This window comes from Vicugna pacos, chromosome 12, assembly GCF_048564905.1.
Source record: "Vicugna pacos chromosome 12, VicPac4, whole genome shotgun sequence".
NCBI lineage: Eukaryota > Metazoa > Chordata > Mammalia > Artiodactyla > Camelidae > Vicugna > Vicugna pacos.
Window position 1 is genome coordinate 53,146,658 of NC_132998.1, and position 20,069 is coordinate 53,166,726.

Consider the following 20,069-nt stretch of genomic DNA (forward strand, 5'->3'; position numbering starts at 1 on the left):
TCCTATTCCCAGGGAACAGAAACACATCCCATGGCAGAGTGGTCCTTTTCCTGATAATAAACAATGTAGGTTGATTTTGAAATCCATCTTCAGTCTTAACTCAAGGTTCCAGCAGCACATTTTAAAGTGCTACTAGACACTTCTATCCGAGAAGTACACTTCAATAAACTAAATCGGTAATATTTAAAACTGATTTTCAAGTTATTTTCTCCTGCTTCATTCTGCATATCATCACACTACACCCTTTCTTCACAGTGGCCTTCACATTTGTTTCTTGCCATTCTTCCTATCATCATCTTAGTTTAAGCCCTGGACTAGTTTTTTTTGTTTTTTTTTTTTTGGCCTCCTGACTGATCTCTCTTTACATTTCAATAAACATGCTGAGGGTTTACCATCAGTTATGCCAAAAATTGTGCTAATGAGGACAAAAAATGAGTAAGTAGCAGCCCCAGGTCTACACAAATAAGGGAATATTTAACTTTATCTGAGGGAGAGACTGAAAGATCTTATACAGTAAGTAATATCTGAACAAAGCCTTGATTTAAAAAAAAAGTAGAAGTATGTCAGTGGGAGATGAAGAAAACTTTGACATAAGAAATAGCATACTTGAGTGCTCAGAAGAGAGAAAGCTCAAGGGACACAGAACTTTCAATATAACCAACAAGGAGGACATCTGGGAGGACAGCGATGGGTGTTAAGGAAAAGTAGGCCAAATCTCAGCACCAGGTCAAGAGGGCAAGGATATGGGTAGGAAAATCAGGTACAAAAATCTGGATGAAGACTTCCATCAACCAACATTTTATTATGGTGCCATATTCATAACCACTACGCTGACTCTCACTCTCCTGCTCTCATCTCTCTTGTTAATTTCCCCCAGCTAAAGGGGGAAATTATCCACCTGTATCCACCTAAAGGATACAGACCAAGATTCCTTAGATCATGACTTGAACATAATTTTGCAGCAGTAATTAGCTCAAAACCCAACACAAACCTTATGCCTCATCTTAATTTGGGTTATTCACAGTTGTTCCTATTCATAATCTCTGAAAAATGCCATCTGTAACCCCTGCCATCTTCAACAATTAAAACTCAAGCTGATCAGATTAACAGTAAATATTTATTGAAATCATACATATCTTTCCAACTCTGTCATTTCTGAGCACAAGCATTTCCAATACCCTCAAACAAATCTTTACTAATCCATTCTCATTCTTCTCAAGTCTACTCTCCCATATCAGCCAAGTGAACTTTTAAAATAAAAATTTAATTATCATAGCCCTGCTGACTGAAATGCCTCAATAGCCTCCTAAATCAGTAAGACTTATAAGGCCCTATGTAATCTGGCCTTAACTCCCTCCCCAGATCCCCTGCCACCACTAAACTGTTGCCACAACTCCAGTTACTCAAACACAAGTTTTCTACCTCTGGGCCTTTGTATGTGCTGACATCGCTACTAAGAATACTTCCTCCCATTCTTTGAAACTTTCACAGTAAATCAGGACCCCGACTTACAGAATCATTGAAAATACCTTATCATAATTATAATTATACAATAATAAGAAACAACTTTTATTGACCATGTACTAAATGCCAGGCAATATATTCTAAATGCTTTAAAACGTATTTATTTATATAATCTTCATAATTGACTTAGTATAACTATGTAATTTATGTATGTAATCCTCATGTATTTAGTTATTTAGTCCTCACCTTTAGATGAGAATACTGAGAACTAGAGAAGCAGGGTAACTTGCCCAAGGAAATATATCTGATGTGTCTAAGGTTCCAAACCTGATAAGTGACAGAGATGGAATACGAACCCAGACAATCTGCTAGAGTCCCCCACTTTTTACCACTGCAGTACACTGACTCTCAGACATACAGTTTAATGTGCTTATTCTCCCCAAACTGTAAGCTTCATGATGGGAGAAGCACTAAGGGGGAAAAAAGATGGAGGGGCTAATTTTGTAGTGAATAATGGTAAGTAAAGGTTACCACATGAAATATTTGTGCATGTCAAAAAGATTTCTTTAGCAGAAGAATGAGAATGAACTGACTAGAGGTATGTGAAATAAAAGCCAGTCTCTACCAGACTGAGCAGATCTATTTTAGAGAAATTGACATTAATTTTAGAATAAAATTATGCTTAAAAGAACATTACACCAATTAAAAAATAATTAGTTTCCATATTTCTAGTGAACTAATATTTTTACTTTCAAAATAGTAAATATAATTTAATCATTCAAGGAATTACAAATAAAAACTCTAAATTTATTATAAGCTACTAAAATAGACATTGTAGCATTAAACAAGTAGGATATATTTACAGACCTGGTTAAAACAAGAATAAATCCCTAACGGCAACTTGTTTTTGTGGATTCTATTTCTATAGTAGCTAAGAGTTTTACTGTTAACATGATGATACATGTGTTCCATCATAAAATCAACTATTTCACAACATTAAAGTATAAAGACTTTCTACAGCCAACAACTTTTCACCTTTAGCAACAGTTTGCACTCATCCTGTATTAAAAGGATAAAGAGCACCAACTGTAGGTGGGATGTGTGGTGTGAGACTATTCTTTTAGCCCCGTTTCCATAATGGAGATTTTACTGACTATGAATGTTGAATGCAGAATTTGATTTCTTGCTTACTTCTCTCTCCCAATTTCATATTCATTATTAGCAAATAATTCACACAAATACATATACACACAAGTTCTCTGTTGTCTACAAAGTAGGCAGAAAATAAAATAAAAATCACAGCCAATTGAAATTAATATTTATCTGCCTTTAACACGATGTAGTCAACCAAAATTGAAACCAATCATGAGAAGCCATAATATCTGAAAACAATCTGGTACCTTTATTAATAGCCTTTAGAGGGAAAAGCTGATAGATCAAATCTCACTGAAATACTGCCCAAATTCTATGGAACTAGAATACACATATCAAATATGATATACTACAACCTAGAAATATTTATAACCCAAGGAATTTTTGTTTTAGCAGTATTTTTTGGTAATAGGACTTCTGAGCTACCAATCCTACTTCACAACTGTTATAAATAACCCTAATTTTACTTCATTACTGAAAAACACTAAAAAAGCGAAATGGGGTTAATAAGTAAAGGAGAGAAGGGTACTTACACTGGAAAAAAGATCTAGCTTCTCAAAGAACAAAGAATTTAATATCTGGAAGTCTTCAGGAAAGGAACAATCTTTCCTCGTATTAAAAAAAATACTACTTCTGAAGTCCTACCAGTTCTAGAATACCACGGCTTGATACCTATAATATAATAAATGTATAATGAATAGTTTTTAAATCTGCTTAGGATGGATCTAAGAAAAGTGAAGTTTTAGATAAATTTTAAAGTGAGATTTCCTAAATTCATCAACTTGAATTGGTATCATGGAAATAAATAAACACCATTCATTTCAGTTTCAGCACATGCAGAATGTGATAAATGAGCAACAAAAGCCTTCATGAATACTTAAAAGGCAGTTAACAGTTGCACAGGAAACTCTAGTTGGAAATGTGATTCAGCAGAAAACTAGGGGCCTATGTGAACATATCCACAATCATTATTTCGAAGAATAGGCACAGAGTGCTTTCTGGGGATTATAGGACTATTGTATAAATGGTCTCATCAAAAACCAAAACACAACAAAAACATGGGGTAGCTCATATTGGAGGAAAAGATGGAGAGGGCGTGCAAAGAGACAGAAGAAAACCCTAATCCAAAGACTGTCTACTGGAAGCTGGTGTCCGAAGCTGCTTTACTCAGATGATAGTCCCAAAACCACACACACTATGTGTTAACAAGTGCCCCCCAAATCTAAAATTCTCTAAAGAGTATTACCAAAAAGCCTATAAATGCCTCTATCCATCTGACTTTGACCTAGGGAGAATATGTTGTGCTCAATTCAACCTGAAGAAACAGATTTAGTGGTTTTCCAAAATCTTGAAGTCACCTGTATCAATATACCTTATACAGATTCAAACTTGAACCACCAACATACCAGCTTTAAAAGTGCATCATCTTAAAATCAAAACTTTAGTAACTCAAACAGTGCTAATCATAAAAAAAGCACACAATCATGTATCAACTAAAGAACCAACTATAATTAGTATGCCTTGTAAGCAGTAAGTTAGAGTTGAGAAATCACATAACAGGATCTAAAATTAAAATAAGGAATATTTTATCTTAAATATTAAAACATAAATTTATAAAATACAAGCAGAAGAATATATAACAGTAAAAACACCCTTAAATTTTGAATATAAAACAAATCCTCTAAACATGAAGGTAAGTTTTTTAATAAGGGTGAATATCTTAAACTAATGCTTAAAGGTGGGGGTGGGGGTATGAGATCTCTTTAATAAAGGACAGAGGAAGGGAATCCAAAAGAAACTGGAAGTATGGTCTGCTGTGCTGGGGGATATGGATTTCTACACAGCTCCCAACAGATTTTAAAAATCCCTAGAACTTAGAGGAAAAGGAGAGAGAAACTGCTGAGGATTCCATACTTTGAGGACCTACTCTGAGACCTGCAATACCAAATACTTGTGACCCAATCTCTTTAATCCTTTTGGCTTTCTTCGTTTCAGAAAAAAAAAAAATTTAAATTCCGAAGAACATTTCTCTGAAGAAATGTTAGCAATCATGGGCCATATTAGGGGATGGGTATAGCTGAGCGGTAGAGTGCATGCTTAACATGGCTCTGGGTTCAATCCCCACTGCCTCCACTAAAAAATAAATAAATCATAAGCCATATTAATTTTATTTTTCCTGGGTATAATTTTGAATGTCTTGCTATGTGCAAAAGAGTCTAAGACTGTAAATAAGAAGTATACAGGATAGATCAGGGAGAACTAAAAAAACAATCGTTAAGGGCTTTCTGAGAAGCAAGAGCCTAAAACGATAGTATTTATTATGCATTAAGGAAAAAAAATCTGTATTGTCAGATCATGATTTGGGGGAAAAGGAAGACAAGTAGAAAATGCCAGGAGTGTTGGCATTTTATACACACACACACTCCACACACATAAAATCTGGTGAACGTGTTCACTCAACAAATGTTTGCTGAACTTTGTACCAGATATTGTGCCTTCATTGCTTCTATACTTATTTTTGTTAACCTCAAATCTAGAGATGGGTAGAAGTGTTCCAGTCTTCCCACCTAGATTTCAAAGAAAAAGATGTTTGAAGTTTCCATTTCTGAAAATATTAAAAATATAGCTACCTGCCTAAAACTTTGGGAAGGGGAAGAACAGTACGTCTAAAGCTAGCAGAAGGAAGCAAAAGCTTGCCTCCTTCTGATACCAAGCTACATATGGCAAAATTTTAGGTCTATGGATGTTTGCTTTCCCTGAGTTTTTCTCTTAGCTACTTTTATGAAAATGAGTTTTCTAGTGCTGCTATACTCTGTGGAGAATTCATATTCTTAAAAAAACCTAACAACCCTCTTCTGCATTATAACATTAATGGTTTATTCAGTTTCCCCTGTTTCACATCTAACCAATAAGAAATAGAATTATTTCCTAGATTACTAGGACTTCATTTGACAATTTATGAGGTAATTTTATCAAAAAAAATTGATAAGAAACACCATATTTTTAAACAAAATGACTCATTGGCAAAATGGCCCAACATCCACCCTTAAAACACTAATGACAGTACCATTTTTTTCCCCAGCCTCTCCCACCACATACTTACCTGTGAAACTTCTTTCAACATTTGCTATTCTGGGGGTTGGAAAGCTCAGAGCTGGAGGCTGAAGTGAAGAAGGAAAGGTTGGAGGGTGAGCCATGGCACCAGCCCCACACTAGGAGCTCCCCTGAGATACTACAGCAGGGTTGACACCATAGCTCTGAAGTTCAAACTCCAGCAAACGATAAGAAAGGAGTCCAACCAGAACATGATAAACGATGGGATTCTTCTGCTCTTTGAAAAATAAGGAAATCATGCTATAAAGATCTGAATGTCCAATTTAAACATTATGACTCCCTGTTCACATCTTCATTATTCCCCAACCCCAGGTTCACCTCTCAGACTGAGTCAAAGTACTAATCAAAACAAAGGGGGTGGGGGGCACGGTGCTTAGGCAGAGCTTTCTATAAACCTGCACACAAAAAATGAAAGGATGGGGCTTACCTGGCCATCATAAAAGTGTCTAGACTCTGCCTATCTGCCCCTCGTATACTTTCTTGCTCTCCTAAACACTCAACATGAAATCTAGGGCTCTCATACACATTAACACCATCAAGCAGCAGAATGACAGGTGGACTACCTGGATGTATTTAAATTCCTAAAAGTGGACCAGGGAGCTTTTAAATACCCAGGGGTAACTTTTGGTATACATATATGCCTTGGGAAAAATCTAATTTCTTAAAAAGTGTTCCACTTTGATAAAAGCAAGTAAGGGCCTCTCAATTAAAACAACTTTAATCAAACTAGATGATAAAAAAAACACTTTTACGGAAATCAATCTAAATACAGGACTTTCACTAAATGAGACTTAGTTTTATGAGAATTTGAATTCTTCTTTTATAACATAAAAAGCAAATTACTGATTCAGAGGAAACTAGATTCTGACTATTATGACTAAGGCTAATAAATACAGAGTCTCATTTAAGTTATTTAAAGACAATATTCAATAACATATTATTGAAAGTGACAAATGTTTTAAAACAGTAAACTAAATACAGAGGAATATCAGAATACTGAATTATGTTATATGAAGCAATTAAAAATGAGAAGTAGTCTTTCAGCAAGGGAACACAGGACACTTCAAATACCTCTAAACACCTTGCCATATAAATTAATCCAACAAATACTCAGTCAGCATCTACCATGTAATGTGTTAAATATTTACATTTATACCTTTATATACTTCATCCATTTGATGCTCAGAATAAAGAACATCACAAATCAAAGGGGGTCAAGTTGGAAACACATTTACAATGCTCCTGAACCATTACTCTGGCCTCCAAGGCCTTAGTGAACTTACCCTTCATTACCTCCAATCTCTTACCATTTGCTCCTTCTCTTAAGAGTGTTCCTGCCACACTGCCCCTCCCCTTCTTGTTCTTCAAACACAGGAGGCATACTCCTGCCTCTAGGCCTTTATACTTCTTGTACCCTCCAGGAGTGCTCTTCCCCTAGGTATCTATGCTTCACTTCACCTTACTTCAGGTACTGAGCCAGCCTAGCGAGGACTTCCCTGTCTATTTAAAAGTACACTATCCTTTACCCCAACCCCTTAGGCACTCTCTATCCCCTTCCCTACTTTAATTTTTTCTCCATAGCATGTATCAACATATAATACACAATGCATTTTATTTTGTTTAATGTCTTCCTATGCTCTAAAAACATCAGCTCCATGAGAATAGAATTTTTTTTGGTCTCTTTGCTCACACAGAATCTGGAACAGTGCCTGGCACAGAGCAGGCACATGACATGAATGTGTCCTCCACTTACTCCATGCAAACTGTTACCTAAGTGCTATCTGACAGTAACCCATCAAGGCAGCGCTCACGGCATGTGCGGAAATTTTATGAGCAACAATATTTATTGTTAAAAGTAATGGCATTATGTCAAAAATTAATGTTAAATTTAGTATTTCTGAAACATATATGAATAAAGTTGTTTTATGCCTTTTTCACTGAAATTGACAACCACTTCCAAAATACCTAATAGACTACCAGACATCTTCAGTGATTAGAATGCTCTACCATGAGAAATATCAGATAAGAATTTGGAGATTAAAATTTCTTTTTTCTATTTTTCAAGCTCTTTCTCAAGTTAGATTACTCTTAAAAAGTTGTTTCAGACTTAACAGTTTAATATGATGAGACAACACACATGCTATTTTTCTACCAAAAAAAAAATCCCACTGGAAGAATTATACTACTTAGAGCCACTGGGTTGCACTGTAGTCCATGGGAAAACGCACTCCTTGGAGTTAGTTGAACAGCATACTGCTGGAGCAGTCTAACACAGTGGGCCTGGTACACATAAGCACTAATATGTACCGAGTGCTTACCAAATTAAGTACTGCTCAAAGCACTTACAATGTCACTTAATCATAACAAAACCTTTGTAAGATGTACTTGTACCTCAAATTGAGGCACAGAAGGATATGGTCTACAGATTCATTAGATCAAAAATACTTCTCTAGCCCCTGGAACACCAATATGACATCAAAGGTTCATTCTCCAGGAAAACCCAAGTGGACAGGCTCCAAATTTTGGAACAAAGCCAAAGCATAGGTGAGGGGTGAGGTATCTTGAAAACCGAGAGATAAAGTAAAGCCTTACATTCTGAACTGTGGGATCCTCAGCTTTCTTTCCATAACTTGCTTACAGAACACTATCAATCAGATGTAACAACTACCTCTCTACCCGACCTTGATTCTAATTGTGGAAAAACTGAACTGCTCCAGAGATAAGAATGTCACACTATCAGAATGAGGCCCTCCCCAAAGAAAAAGCTAACTCAACTACATGTTAACACTCTGTCCACAAACACTGTTATCACTTCTTAAAAACTTATTTGGAAATAATTTTAGACTGACAGAAGACCTGCAAAAATAGGACGGAGTTCCCATATACTCCATCTTCCCCTTGTGGTAACATCTTATTAGTACAAGTATCAAAACTAAGAAATTAGCTATTAACTAACAACTTTACATAGATTTAACCAGTTTTCCACTAATGTCCTTTTTCAGTTCCAGGACCCACATTTTACTTACTTTTATGCTTCCTTAGTCTTCTGCAACCTCAGATTTTACCTCAGTCTTTCACAGCACTGATGTCATGAGTTATACCAATGTAACTACACTGCAGAATGTCCTGTAATTTAGGTACATCTGATGTTTTCTCATGACTAGACTGAGGTTATGTATTTTAAAAGCCCCATCACCACAGGGGTGATGTGTCTTCAAGCACATCATATACGATGGGTATATTCTAATATATGAGTGCACATGATGATAATGTCCTATTACAGGTGACATTAACCTTGATCTTGATTTAAGATGGTATATATGCCAGTTTTCTCCTTTGTAAATTACTATTTAATCCTTTTCAAAACAATATTTTGAAAGAAGCACTTTGAGAGCATGCAAACACCTGTTAGTCCTTAAATTAATTACCCACTAATTATAGCATTCATCCAAGGATACTGCCTACAGCATCTATTACTATGATGTTCTAAAGATAATTTTCTATTTTCTTCATTTCTTCTATGCTGTATTTGTTAATCAAAATGCTTCTACAAGTAGACAAACCATCTTTTAAAGATCTCACTATCAAATATAGAGTGTCAAAGGTTTTATCTAACTAGCTCCAAGTGATAATAGGCAGAAAGTAAAGAATAATGTCTCAAAACCAGAATCCCTTACTTGGAATCTTTCAGCTTTATCACACTGCCTTTATTCCAGCAGAAAAGAACAGGTTTAAAATTTCGTATGTCCCAAGCAGTCTCTCTTATTAGCACTTCTAGTCCGAAATAAGAAAGACCTTTACTTTTCTTTTCCTTTGAAAAAGTATCCTATTTTTCATTAGCAATGTACTATAATGTCTTTAATTTACTCAGTCAGGTTAAACAACAGATAATATACTATTCTCTGTGACAGAACACACATTTTTGGAGTGAGGAATAGTAGCTAGTAAAGTTATTACTTCTGATGAGAACATAAATGGCCACTGTTATTTATGGGTCTGTTAGATTCCAGAGAATCTTAGGAAATTCAAGGGAAATGTCCAATTTTTTGCTTTAAGTAAAACAGAATCACAACTATGATGATTCCATATATGAATTGGAAATGACTTAGTGATTTGTACTGTTTGATGTTTCTTTGCAAATGAACTGAGGTGCTGAAAACAGGTCTGATATTTCTGTGTATGGCATACCACGTAGTGTCTTACACAGCAGGGAGTATTCAAGCCTTGACTGAACACTGACACAAAAGCTAATTCTATCAGGAATGATTTTTCACCCATCTTCTCAACCAAAATATAATTTTTAAAATGAAACCTTAAAACCTGTACTTCCAGCCAAGAGAGAGGAGTAGAAACTCCCCCCTCTCCTGCCTTACCTGACTGAAACAACTTTGAAAATAGACAAAATGTATTAAACAATGGCTTCCAGACCTAGGACATCAGGCAGTACAAGATGATAATCCCTGAGAGAAGAGGAAGAACCGATGTGAGCTCTACAGCTGACCTTGCTTATCATATGGAGGAGTTGCTAGGTTGCAAAGCAAGGAGGAGGGGCCCCGCTGGAGGTCAGAGATCTCTGTGAACTGAGAAGTGTACGGAATCTGCGGGGGCCAAGGCAGCCAGAGTGACAAGGCCTGAGCCCCACACAGGACAGAGCTATGAGAGAACCAGTTCTAGAGATCTGGGACTGGGAAAAGAGACAGCAGAAATCACGTCCAGGGCTCACACAATTGTTCCCCAGGCCAGAGCAGAAAAACGCAATACTTTAGTCTAATTGTACGCAAACAATTACAGCCTTAGTGGCTGGGAAAAATTAACTTTAGACTAAAGGCTGCTGTGGTTCCTTGTAACAAACTTACAATTAAAAAAAGGCGGGGAGGAGAGTCTCAAAGAGCTCCAACAGCTTCTAAGTAACTTAACCGTGTCTCCAAGAAAGCTCAAGAATACTGACAGAAATACAACAACAAAAAGTACAGCACTGAATAGGTAAAAATTCCAAGGACTGGCATCCAAGCAAAAGTTTGCAGCCATGCAAAGAAGCAGTAAAATAAAACACATAATGGGGAACTAATAATCAACAGAAACAGATCCAGAAAAATGATGCAGACGATAGAAAAGACAATGACATTATAAAACTGTTATCATAAATATATTTTGCATGTAAAGGGAAGAATAACTGACATGATGAAGGAAAGACTGGTGAACTTAAAAACACAGCTATAAATTATTCTAACTACATGGAGATCAAAACGGTTTTAAAAAATGAAGAGAGTACCAGTAAGCTGAGGGATAACTTCTGGTAACCAAATATGTATGTGATTGTAGTCCCCAAGACAGAACGAGAACAGAGTAAACAAAAACAAAAACAAAAACAAAAACAAAAACAAAAACAAAAGAACATTTACAGAAATAATGTACAGAAAATTCCCAAACAGGATTTTAAAAAAACTTACACACACACAAATTCAATAAGCTCAATAAATCTCAAGCACAAGAGACAAAAAGAAAACTATACCAAGATACATCATGTGTAAAACCAATGACCAAATAATGTTAATAGTACGCTTATTAAGTGGAATCTAAAAAGCAAACAAAAATGAATATAGTTAGTGAATATAACCAAAAACAGAACAGACTCACAGATACAGAGAACAAACTAGTCATTACCAGCGGGGAGAGAGAAGGGAGGAGGGGGAGAGAGAAGAGAGGACGGGCAGGAGAAGGGAGGAGGAGCAAGATGGGGTGGATGGTTAAGAGGTACAAACAATTATGTATAAAATAAATAGATTACAAGGATATATTCTACAACACAGAGAATATAGCCGATATTTTATGTAACTATAAATGAGGTATAACCCATAAAAACTGTGAATCACTATGTTGTACGCCTGAAACATATTAATATTGTACATCAACTATACCTCAATAAAAATTTTTTTAAGAAGTTTGTAGTAGCCAGAGAGAAAAAGTTACATTATGTAAAAAGGACTAAAGATAGAATGACAGTAGACCTTTTACTGGAAATGGTCTAGGGGAGCAAAATCTTCAAAGCACTAAAAAAAATTTGTCAATTCTGAATTCCATATCCAGCAAAAATCTTTATCAAAAATAAAAGACTTTTTCAGAAGACTTTTTTGAAATAAAGACTTTTTCAGACATCCAAAATCTGAAAGAATTCATCACTATCAGAAATGTATTACAAAAAAAAGTTTTGGTCAAAGTTATCCCGATGGAGCTTTTCTGCAGAACAACATCATTGGAAACTCCTCGTAGAATAAACACGTGTTTTGCTTTACTCACAGAACTATTTTAGATTTCTGGGAAAGAATTCTAAGACAGAGGTGCTACTGAAAGTATAAAAGATATAGTGGTCAAATTTTTAAATTTCAGGTATTAGTATATCCCAAAGATCTGTACTATTCTAGAATGTGACAGTTCAGTTGAACTTTTTCTTGTTTACAGGGTGTGTGAAATTGAGAACCAGGTAGCTCCATCTACTCTGACCCTAAAAGTGACCCTAAAGTAAACTGCTTGAAAAAACTGGATCCCAAAGACTGTGATAGGTAAGGAGTTTTTTTTTAAACTATGTCATCAGTATGTCCATATTCAAGTGGAGATCAAGTGGAAATCGAAGAAGCCTTATCGAACTAGAAAAATTGTGTGACATGACAATTGTGAGGTAAGCAGAAGTTCTTTTTAAAGAGGCTATGCTGAAGACCATGACTTCAACTTTGGAGGAACTAATAAGGTAAATTGATAGGCAGTGGAAGAAAGCACAACATGTAAAATTCTTAAATAAAAATGCAATAACTAAATAATTTTATCTATATTGCACTAATTTAAAAAGCTTTAAAACATTTTTAAAGTCCTTCAGGCAGAAAGAAAATGATACTATGATACTATAAAGAAAGAAGAGAAAGAAGGAAAAAAGATAAGGAAGTGAAGGAAGGAAAGGAATAAAAGGAATGGAAAAAGAAAAGAAAGAATGGGATAAAAAAGAGCATCAAACATCTTCAACTACTGGTAATAACAAAAAGTAGAAATAACACTAACCCTCCCCTCGCCACCAAATTACAATGAACAATTAGAATATTTAACAGAAATCTAAGAAAGAAATGCTTCTCTTAAGAAATGAAATTTCTGCTGAGCCTAGAGAATAATAACGATACATGTTTCTGGTAGTATGGCAGACTATTAAAAAAAAAATGCTCCACTCAAAACCAACTAAAAATGTTCAATGAAATACTGATTCAGCCAGGCAACTAATATATATTTAGCATATGCCAGGCATTATTCTTGGCTATGTAGTGTGAACAAAAAAAATCAGTGAACTAACACAGAAATTATATTTTGATTTTTAAATGAATTGCTGAGACTGGAAGGTGGGGAAGGAGGGAAATCCAGCGGGCCAAAACAAAATGCTTACATCCCCAAAGAGGAATTTGCCCAAAGCAGAAATCTATTAAAAGACGTTCTCATAAAGCAGGTCCTTAAAAGGGTATATCGTAATTTTAATAACCCCGTAGTGAAGAAGGCATAAAATTCTTGATGGTCTTGAATTTGACGCTAGGTAGAAAGAGGTGAAGGAAATCTCTTCTGAGAATCTACAGTCATAAATCAGCTCAAATTCACATTACCTGTGTGAACTACAACCTCAAACCAACATTTGATTTTTTAATTGGGCCTAGAATGGTAGTGTCTCAGGCACTGGCAAAATCAAAAGCAAATCCCCTTGGGAAAAGTGTCTTTCCATCTAATAATCCTCAAAGAAGTGCCATCGATTTCTAAGAAGCATAAAATGGTTAATACACACATACAAGAAAACAGGGTACCGTAAGTGAGAACCAGTAGAAACAAAAGACATTAGAATGATATATGGCAACTTCCAATTGCTGGATTTATCACATACTAAACACAAGAATGTATAAAATGATTTAAAAAAAAAGAATACACGGGAGTCAAAATCTAAACAAAGGAATAAATAATGGTAAAAATGTGAATACGAATGATAAGTATGTGGGTACAGAAGATACAGAGAACAAACTTGATCTAATGGAGCGAAACAGAGCAATACATCCACTAACTGGTCAACATGCATTTTGTTCAAGTACATTAAAAAATAATTTGTATTATACTAACCACATTGTCCAGCTACAGTGCAATATATGAGAAATCAGCAATAGAACGATAACTAGAAAAACCTCCGAAGTTTGGAATAGTAAAAACACTTAAGATTAAAGAACAGTGAACAAACCCTAAGAAGTGAAAGGAACTAAACAAACAGTATAAACTGATGAATATAAAAGAAAAAATAAATTTAAAAAATAAGTGAATCAAGCTCAAGCTGATTCCTAGTAAAACTGACAAATCTATAGCAAGGCTGACAGGAGGAAAAGGCACACAGAAAACAACCTTAAGGATGAAAAAGGTGTTAAAGGGGAAAAAAATATTTAAGAAGGTAGCATTATGAATAATTTCTTACTCCTGATAAAGTATATCTACAAAAAGAATATCCTCTATCAAACATCATATTTACTGGTGACAACTTAAAGCTGGTAAGATAACTAATGAGAGGAAGATTTTTATGATTAACACTTCTATTCAACACAGCACGAGGAATACTACTGAGTTCAGAAAAGAAATGCAAGTTATAAAAATTATAAAGAACAAAACTGTACATTCCAGATGATGTATTTATTTACAAGAAACCCTCCTCCCACAAAGAACCTACAAATAAATTAAGAGTAAAAATTCAGTAATATCAATGGATACAATAATCAATTTTAAAAGTCAACTGTATGTCACTCATACAACTTAAAAAAAAAAAAAAACCAACCCAAAAATGGGCAAAGGACCTAAACAAGCAATTCTACAATGAATACATACAAATGGCCAATAGGCACATGAAAAATGCTCAGTACTGCTAATCATCAGAGAAATGCAAATCAAAACTACAATGAGGTATCACCTCATACCAGTCAGAAGGGCCATCATTCAAAAGTCCACAAACGATAAATGCTGGAGAGGGTTTGGAGAAAAGAGAACCCTCCTATATTGCTGGTGGGAATGTTGTTTAGTGCAGCCATTGTCGAAAACAGTATGGAGATCCCTCAAAAAACTAAAAATAGACTTACCATATGATCCAGCAATTCCATTCCTGGACATATATCCTGAGGGAACTCTAATTCAAAAAGATACATGCACCCTAATGTTCACAGCAGCACTATATACAATAGTCAAGACATGGAAACAACCTAAATGTCCATCGATAGATGACTGGATAAAGAAATTGTGGTGTATTTATACAATGGAATACTACTCAGCCATAAAAAAGAATAAAATGCCATTTGCAACAACATGGATGGACCTAGAGATTGTCATTCTAAGTCAAGTAAGCCAGAAAGAGAAAGAAAAATACCATATGATGTCATTCATATGTGGAATCTAAAAAAAAAGAAAGGAATAAAAGAGGACACCAATGAACTCATCTACAAAACAGACTTGCAGACATAGCAAACAATCTTATGGTTACTAGGGGAAAGGAGGTGGGAAGGGATAAATTTCAGAGTTTGAGATATGCAAATGTTAGCCACTATATATATATATAAAAGTCTTATATATAAAAATATATTTATATATATATAAAAGTTTCTTCTGCATAGCACAGGGAACTATATTCACAATCTTATAATAACCTTAAATGAAAAAGAGTATGAAAACAAATATATGCATATATATGCATGGCTGGAACACTGATGCACACCAGAAATTGATACACTGCAACTGACTGGACTTCAAAAAAAAAAAAAAAGTCCATTGTATGTCAATATAATGGTTAATAGCTATCAAATATAATTTTAAAAATACAATTTGCCAAAAAAGGCAACAAAAAGTACTTGTATAACTCTGACTAAAGATTTCTAAGTAAGTCTATTACTTAAAAAAATGATAATAAAACTTTATTGAGAGAAAATACAGAAGACCTCAGTGTATGAAGTCAAGGAAGAGTATCAATTTTTCCCCACAAAGAAATGAAGTCAATAAAGTTTCACTTAAAAACACAATACTTTCTTAGTATTCTAAATTTGTCATTGAACAAAAGGCCAAGAAAGTCAAGACATTCATGAAGACCAGCGTGGACAGACAGACATGAAGATTAACACAAAGCCATAGTAGGTAAGAAAATGTGATACTGGTCCAGGCACAGACACAATCAAAGTAACAAAATAAAGACATAAGAAACAAACCCATGAATTAAAAAGAAACTGATACAAAACAGAGCACTGCTGATTAGCTGAGGAAGGCAGAACAAATCAATACATGATGCTAATATAATTATTTCTATGCCAAGGAAAAGAAATTGGATTCCTAACTCACACCACATATAAGGATCAATTTCAAATGGATTTAAATATGAAAGACAAAATATTAAATCTTTAAAAAGATATGAGAATATCTTCATTTACTTAAAATATGTCTTAAACACAACCTCAGTAAATAAGAAAAACGAATTATTTGACATTATCAAATGTCAAATCAATATGAACACTGTTGATGAGACTCAAAATTAGTACAAACACATCTAAACATATTCCTGGAAGACCTTTTGTGAATTTAATTTTTGTAAAATTTGAGACTATGGCGTGCTTCAGAAAACTTCTCTAACTTCATAGAACTCTTCTAGTGTTTTCATGCAGTCTTTAAAAATACAATGGCATGTTTTCTGAGGTTTTCTTGGTTCTTTTCCCCCCTCCCAGTTTTATCTAGTCCTCTTTCCTCTGTCTCTGTTGTCCCTATCCTGTTCAATTTTCATTCTACTCCCAGAAACTTCTCAACAGGGTCCTGGAAGGGAGCACTGGTGGGTCAGTCTTGAGAGTTCACAGAGCTAGGCTGTTCAAGTCACTTTAGGCCTCACCACAGGTCCCTTACAGTAATCTAATAAAGTGGACAAAACCTCCCCAATTTCAAATTGGGTAATAACACTTATCACTTTCAAACTGGCTCTTCACCACTTTGAGGTGCTTCTGCTCTAAGGTCTGGACGTCCCAAAGTTTCTCTGTACTTTCTTATGCACAATAACGGGTAAATTTAGGAATTTTGTTAGTTCTCACCTGCTTACATTTTAGGCTTCATGAGGATATCTCATTACTAGTTTCCATTACAAATATGGGTTCTGGTTTTGCTATCCAGCTGTTCTACTTTTATGGGGGAAATCAGAAAGATTTGAAAAACAACAACAAAAAACACCTAAGCTGCCACCATCAGTGCAATCATCCCAAAATCTAAGGGTTAAAATTATATTTTAAAAGATAACTTTGCTTCTATTTATTATCTGATTGATAGAAATATGTGCATTAGTGTTTTAACTTTCTATTTAATGATGAACACATTACACACTCATGACTGGGGCAAATTACTTAAATATAAAATACATTTCTGAAGGAGAACACAGTATTTCATGTGTAAAAGCCTAGAGCCTAAGTTCCCAAAGGAGCACCACAGTGAAAACAGAGGGGTGCTGCCAGATATAAATTGTCTTTGGAACACATGGCACTATCTGTTAGATACCATCTGAACTGCATAAGTGGTTTAGACTTAATTACTTAATCTAACAGAACAGTTAGCATTTCTGTTGGCCCAGGGACACTGGAAAAAAGAAAAACCAAGACACAAAGGGGCCATAAAACCATGTATCTTAGTGAAACCTGCTTTTTGGAAAATAAATGTCACCTCATTTGATAATTTCAGAAAATGAGGGAAAAAGGTATCAGCACATATAATGCATTCAAAGAAGGACTACTGTTGTTAGCATCATGTAATAATTAGCCAGCCAGCAAGGAAACTGGGAAGTCATTTAACTTGATGTTTTTGGTTGGTCAGAGGAAGAAGAAAAAGAGGAGCCATGAATGACAATAAATGTCAAAATTTATTTTAAACAAATATTTAGGTCAGAGTCAAAATAAATTTTGCTGCTGATAATATGATCATGACATGAGCAGAAGCATCACATTAAAGTGCAATTATAAAAAGTGACCTCATTGCAGCAGGAACTGCAAGAGAAGGGAACTTAACAGTATCCAATTTGAGTTTTTTTAATCCCTGTGCTTCACCTCTGGCTACAGCTATGTTTGCAAGAGTTTGAAGAGCAACCAACTGTGAACCAGCTCATTGGTTTCAGGTACTTATTTTTGAATGAATTCCTTCCTCAGCTCACTCTTGCTAACCTTAAACCCAACGTCAAACAGTGGCAAAAACTAAGGCCTCCATCTTTCTAATCTAGGTACTAGACCCATTCTGAGAACTCCTGAATTGCTAAGTATTCATTTTTCAAAAATTATTTTTCATTTTAAGTGTTCCTTATACTATGTATCTGTAACATACTTTAATATATCAGATTCTAAAATACTTTGACAGTGGTGCTGTTTTCAATGATACTGGAAGGTATCAAAAGAAAGTTGTAAGCTACTATGTTACAATTATGACTAAGATACCATCAGTTATAAGATGCATTGTTAACAGCAGAAAGATAAAAATTTTCAATAATGTATAACATAATAAAAGAAATGGAGTAATTCACCACTTTTTTACATTTTTTTGCAGTGTAAAAAGAAAAAAATTAATTTCTATACAGTATTGTATAACACTCTTGCATACTGAATGGAAACACACCTACCAGATGCATTTGTATGTGCATCATTAATTGTTAAATAATTAGGTAACTTGTGTTTTAAATGCTTTACATTATGCAGAATTGTCCGATATCTGAACTATTTAAATTGTCAGATAGGTGTTGAGTGTTTTAGCAATATCTGTGAAATTGTTTAATTTTGGGTGGGCTGAAAATTCATTATTTTTCCTATTTAAAATAATAGAATATAGGGTACCATTTTTCAAAAACCTGCCACACAATACATAAAGATGTACCTTTATCTTCACATATTAAAATGTGTATGTAGTAAAAATATAAAAACAAAAAGAATGAAACACAAAATTCAAACTAGTGAGTACTTCTGGGGAAGGAGGCACTGGAAGGGTTGGGCCATGGAAACATTTCCATTAAGTACTATATGCAAACTGCAGAAAAACGGATGTTTGTTAAAAACAAAGACAACAAATCATATCTGTACCTATATCATCACTAGAAAAGATCTGAAAAGATATACCCTAAACTGTTAAGATTAAAATTGTGAAGGTAAACTTTGACATTCTATAGCTCCTATTTGAAAGATAAAAAGGCAATAAAATATTTCACAGCAGGGGGAGAGAGGAGGAAACAGCAATACAATCACTGCCGTCATTCCCTGACACTCTACATTCCACAAAGTTCACGTGGTGTTTCAGATAATGAGGTATTCCTAAGGAACATACAGAATGGGATGCATCACACATATATTGAAGTAGCCAGCATATGATGTGACCAATGACCTCAAGTTTAACTTCTAACTTTTTAAAAGTTCCACTCAGAGTAACACCTAAAAATCTTGGAAATATGAGTAGGATTTCCCATAGCACACTTTGCAATGTCTTCCTTTCACTTCTTTCATTGTTTCATTTAATTTTATTAAAACAACATGCATTTGAACAGCTATTATGTAACTAAAACCATGCTAGGAACAGGCAGTACCTAAATAAATATGGCTCCAGTTTTCAAGATGCTTGTAACATACAATGGCACTGTCCAACACAACTTTCTGCAATGATGGGAAGTTCTACACCTGCACTGTTCGATAATGGTCACCATTGGCAGCATGTAACTACTGAGCATTTGAAATGTGGATAATGTGACTGAGAAATTAAATTATTTTATTTTACTTGAATAAATTTAAATACCACTTGTGGCTAGTGCCTATAGCACTGGACAGCACAGGTCCACAGCAAGACAAGGAAAAATAAACAGATAACTACAGTGTATCACGGTACACACTTAACTAGAAGTATGTACAAAGGCTATGAAAGCAAGGAAAAGGGATGCTGAAGCCCATCACGGAATGGCTTCCGAAAGTATTGACACCTAATTCTTGAATCATGTGAGGAAAGGTGAGGCATTACATAAAGAGAAACCAAAACAAGTAAAGCTTAAAAGTGTAAAAGTGCATAGCAGGGAGATTTAAAAGCAGTTTTGTATTACTAAATGGAAAAACTCACTATAGGAAAACAGGAGACAACAGAAATAAGAGCATGTGGATTCAGAATGTGAAACGATTACATGTAATGTTTAGGAGCTTGTCTTTATTATATAAGAGAGGGGAAGAAGGCACTGATGAGTTAAACTGGTAATAAATATGGTTAGATTCTGCATGCTCATAGCTAAAGTAAATTAGTATAAATCAGAGGAAGATAAA

At 34.8% G+C, this 20,069-nt stretch overlaps 1 protein-coding gene and 1 non-coding gene across 9 annotated transcripts in view; one reads left to right on the forward strand and one right to left on the reverse strand.

The window, feature by feature from the left end:
• The window catches only part of CNOT2 (CCR4-NOT transcription complex subunit 2), a 104,796-nt gene that overhangs the window by 47,502 nt on the left and 37,225 nt on the right, over positions 1-20,069 (reverse strand). For 2 of the 8 annotated variants that reach the window (XM_072973399.1, XM_072973400.1), the window contains exon 3: positions 5,720-5,777. The exons of the other annotated variants lie outside the window; for them this stretch is intronic. In XM_072973399.1, the coding sequence (XP_072829500.1) occupies positions 5,720-5,740 (21 nt within the window). In that variant the 5' untranslated portion in view covers positions 5,741-5,777. The remainder of the gene's footprint in view (positions 1-5,719; positions 5,778-20,069) is intronic. 8 annotated transcript variants of the gene reach the window in all.
• Positions 11,942-12,068, forward strand: LOC116282743 (small nucleolar RNA SNORA18). Its single transcript, XR_004192322.1, has one exon. It is a non-coding gene; the product is annotated as a small nucleolar RNA SNORA18 (small nucleolar RNA).